This window comes from Astyanax mexicanus, chromosome 11 (genome assembly GCF_023375975.1).
Source record: "Astyanax mexicanus isolate ESR-SI-001 chromosome 11, AstMex3_surface, whole genome shotgun sequence".
Classification (NCBI taxonomy): domain Eukaryota; kingdom Metazoa; phylum Chordata; class Actinopteri; order Characiformes; family Acestrorhamphidae; genus Astyanax; species Astyanax mexicanus.
Window position 1 is genome coordinate 1,874,868 of NC_064418.1, and position 2,625 is coordinate 1,877,492.

Here is a 2,625-nt window from a genome sequence, read left to right on the forward strand (position 1 = left end):
ACACACACATGCAAAATCACTACCCATTCACAAACACACACACCTGCACTGTGCCGAAGCAGCACACACTGAAACAGAGCAGCGGTCAGTCGGGTCTCGCCGGTAACGCCGCCATCGTCCGGCTCCGTCTCCCTCAAAGCGGAGCCTGTTTCAGAGAACTGCCGGGTTTCGGGTTCCGCTGATCTGACCGCTGATAATCGGGTTCTCCGCTACAGCAACTCGCTTTAGCTTTCAGACTTCAACAAAAGATCCTCAGGACTCGTCCAGCTCGGGTCCCCGGGGGCCGGACCCGCTCCAGCGGGCAGCAACAACCACACACGGCGACTAAGGAGTGTGTGTTCACACGCTTTATTAGAGCTGCAGCCAGGCTGCAGAGAGAAACAGCGTACACACATACATACATACACACACACACATATATATACACACACACACAGACACAGAGTCTGGAATAGTCTGTTCAAAGAGTTCATCAGCGGAGTTCAATGTTGATGAGGATGAAGAAAGTGAAGAGTGTGAAGTGTGTGAAGAGAGGATCACACCTGCATTCATTCACCTGCATTCACAAGCATGTTGTGTGTGCATGTGTCTATGTGTTTATGCATGTGTGCATTTAAGTGTGTGTGTGTGTGTATATATAAATGTGTGTGTGAGACATTCACACTCTCATAAGCAGTTCATGACGTTCTTCTTCGTCAGCGCAGTCCGTCTTCCGCTCAGCGATAAGAAGTAACAGTAATAATAATAATAATAATAATAATAATTAGTGTCTGCACTGAACAATAAATATCACACACATCTATGAAACAGTGATTGGAAGGTCCAAACCTGTCCCTCACCCACCCACTGCGGGACGCAGTGCGCGGGAGTCTGTACACATTTACACAGGGATCAGTCCGGCTCTGTTGCCGCAAAGAAAGACACCCGGACGGGCTTCACCTTCACCATAGTACACACAAAGGCCTTCAACGTCCGTCTCTCTGGCTGTCTCTCACATCACACACACACACTCATATTCATTCACACATTCAAACAAATGTCAAATGTCTCGTAAGCAGCCACATCTTCTTTCCATCTCCCGACCGGGGGTCAGAGGTCAGAGTGCGGCAGCATAAGCGGGGTAGGGGTCCAGCGGGGGTTTGCCCATGCCGGGAAGCAGGATGTAGGCTAGTGGCGGCTGCAGTCCGGCGGAAGGCCACGCTGCGCAGCCACACGGAATCATGTAGCCCGGGTTTCCCGGTGACGGGTGTGAGTGCGTGTGTGCCCCCGTGCCAGAGAACCCCGGGTAGCCCAGTGGCGGCGAGGCGTAGGGCAGCGAGGGCGTTGACAGTTCTGGCATTTTGGAGCCCAGCTCCAGGAAAGAGTAGGGATGTGCCGGGATGGAGGGGTTCAGGAACACTCTGGCGGCGGCAGCAGCAGCGGCAGCGGCGGCCTTGTCCGGCGAAGTCAGGAACGGCTCGGACAGGGCGGCACTCGGAAAGGATCCAAGCCCGGCACCCACCTTCAGAGCGGCCTCGTGCTCCGCCAAGCCGTACGGAACAGGAAATGCAAACTTTCCCTCCTTCTTCAGCAGAGTCTTGGGTTTGCGGCGCGGCCGGTACTTGTAGTCGGGGTGCTCCTTCATGTGCAGCGCCCGCAGACGCTTCGCCTCGTCGATGAAGGGCCTCTTTTCGGCCTCGGTCAGCAGCTTCCACTCGGCTCCCAGGCGCTTGCTGATCTCCGAGTTGTGCATCTTGGGGTTCTCCTGGGCCATCTTGCGCCGCTGAGCCCTGGACCACACCATGAAGGCGTTCATGGGCCGCTTCACGTGCTCGCCACTCTTGGACATGGCGAGGCCGTACTTCCCGGACTCGAACTCCAGCCCTCCGGGTCTCTGGCTCTCAGCACCCTGGGACCGGGCGCTGTGTCCCGGACTGACCCCCACCGCTACTCCTCTCGCGCTGGAGATCAAAAAGCCAAAAAGAAGTCAAAAAGTCCGTTTAACTCTCACACGCGCTCATTCATGGCTTAGATCCGCGCGCAGAAAAAAAAGTCAGTCAGTGAAAGTGTGAGCGAGCGAGTGAGTGAGAACGAGGGAGAGTGCGGTGAGTTGAGCGCGCGCCTCTGAGTGAGTGAGTGACTGAGCGAGTGTGAGTGAGTGTGTGTGTATGTCTGTGTGTGTGTGTGAGAGAGTGAGCGAGAGAGAGAGGGTGTGTGAGAGCATGTGTGTGTGCGCGCACCATAGCTCCTGTGGACTGACTGAACGCTGCGCTCAGTTGCGCTCGCGCTTACCCCAATAAACTCCGAGACTGCGCACGCGCGCTGCGCTCCACGCCCACCACGTGCAGGCGGCGCTACGGTGTTATACACACACATTTACTAATACACACACACTTTCTCTCTGTCACACACTTGCTTTACAGAAGCTTTACAGTAATACGAAGTGTGTGTGAGTGTGTGTGTGTGTGTGTGTGTGTGTGAGAGAGAGAGAGAGAGAGAGAGTGTGTGTGTGTGTGTGTGTGTGTGTGAGAGAGAGAGAGAGAGAGAGAGAGAGAAAGGAGACACAAACTAAAGCACAGTAAAACATTACACACTCGCGCGCACACATCACTGTAAAACAGACAGCACTTTTACTAGTGAGCAGCG

At 54.7% G+C, this 2,625-nt stretch overlaps 1 protein-coding gene across 1 annotated transcript; it reads right to left on the bottom strand.

The window, feature by feature from the left end:
- Positions 1–332: 332 nt before the first annotated feature.
- On the bottom strand, positions 333–2,245 carry sox21b (SRY-box transcription factor 21b). Its single transcript, XM_007227717.4, has one exon. It carries the CDS (start codon positions 1,826–1,828, stop codon positions 1,097–1,099), a length of 732 nt encoding a protein of 243 aa, XP_007227779.3. The 5' UTR covers positions 1,829–2,245; the 3' UTR covers positions 333–1,096.
- Between the last annotated feature and the right edge of the window lie 380 nt (positions 2,246–2,625).

Coding starts and splice junctions, on each gene's coding strand:
- sox21b (XM_007227717.4), bottom strand. CDS start 1,828: ATGTCCAAGAGTGGCGAGCACGTGAAGCGGCCCATGAACGCCTTCATG.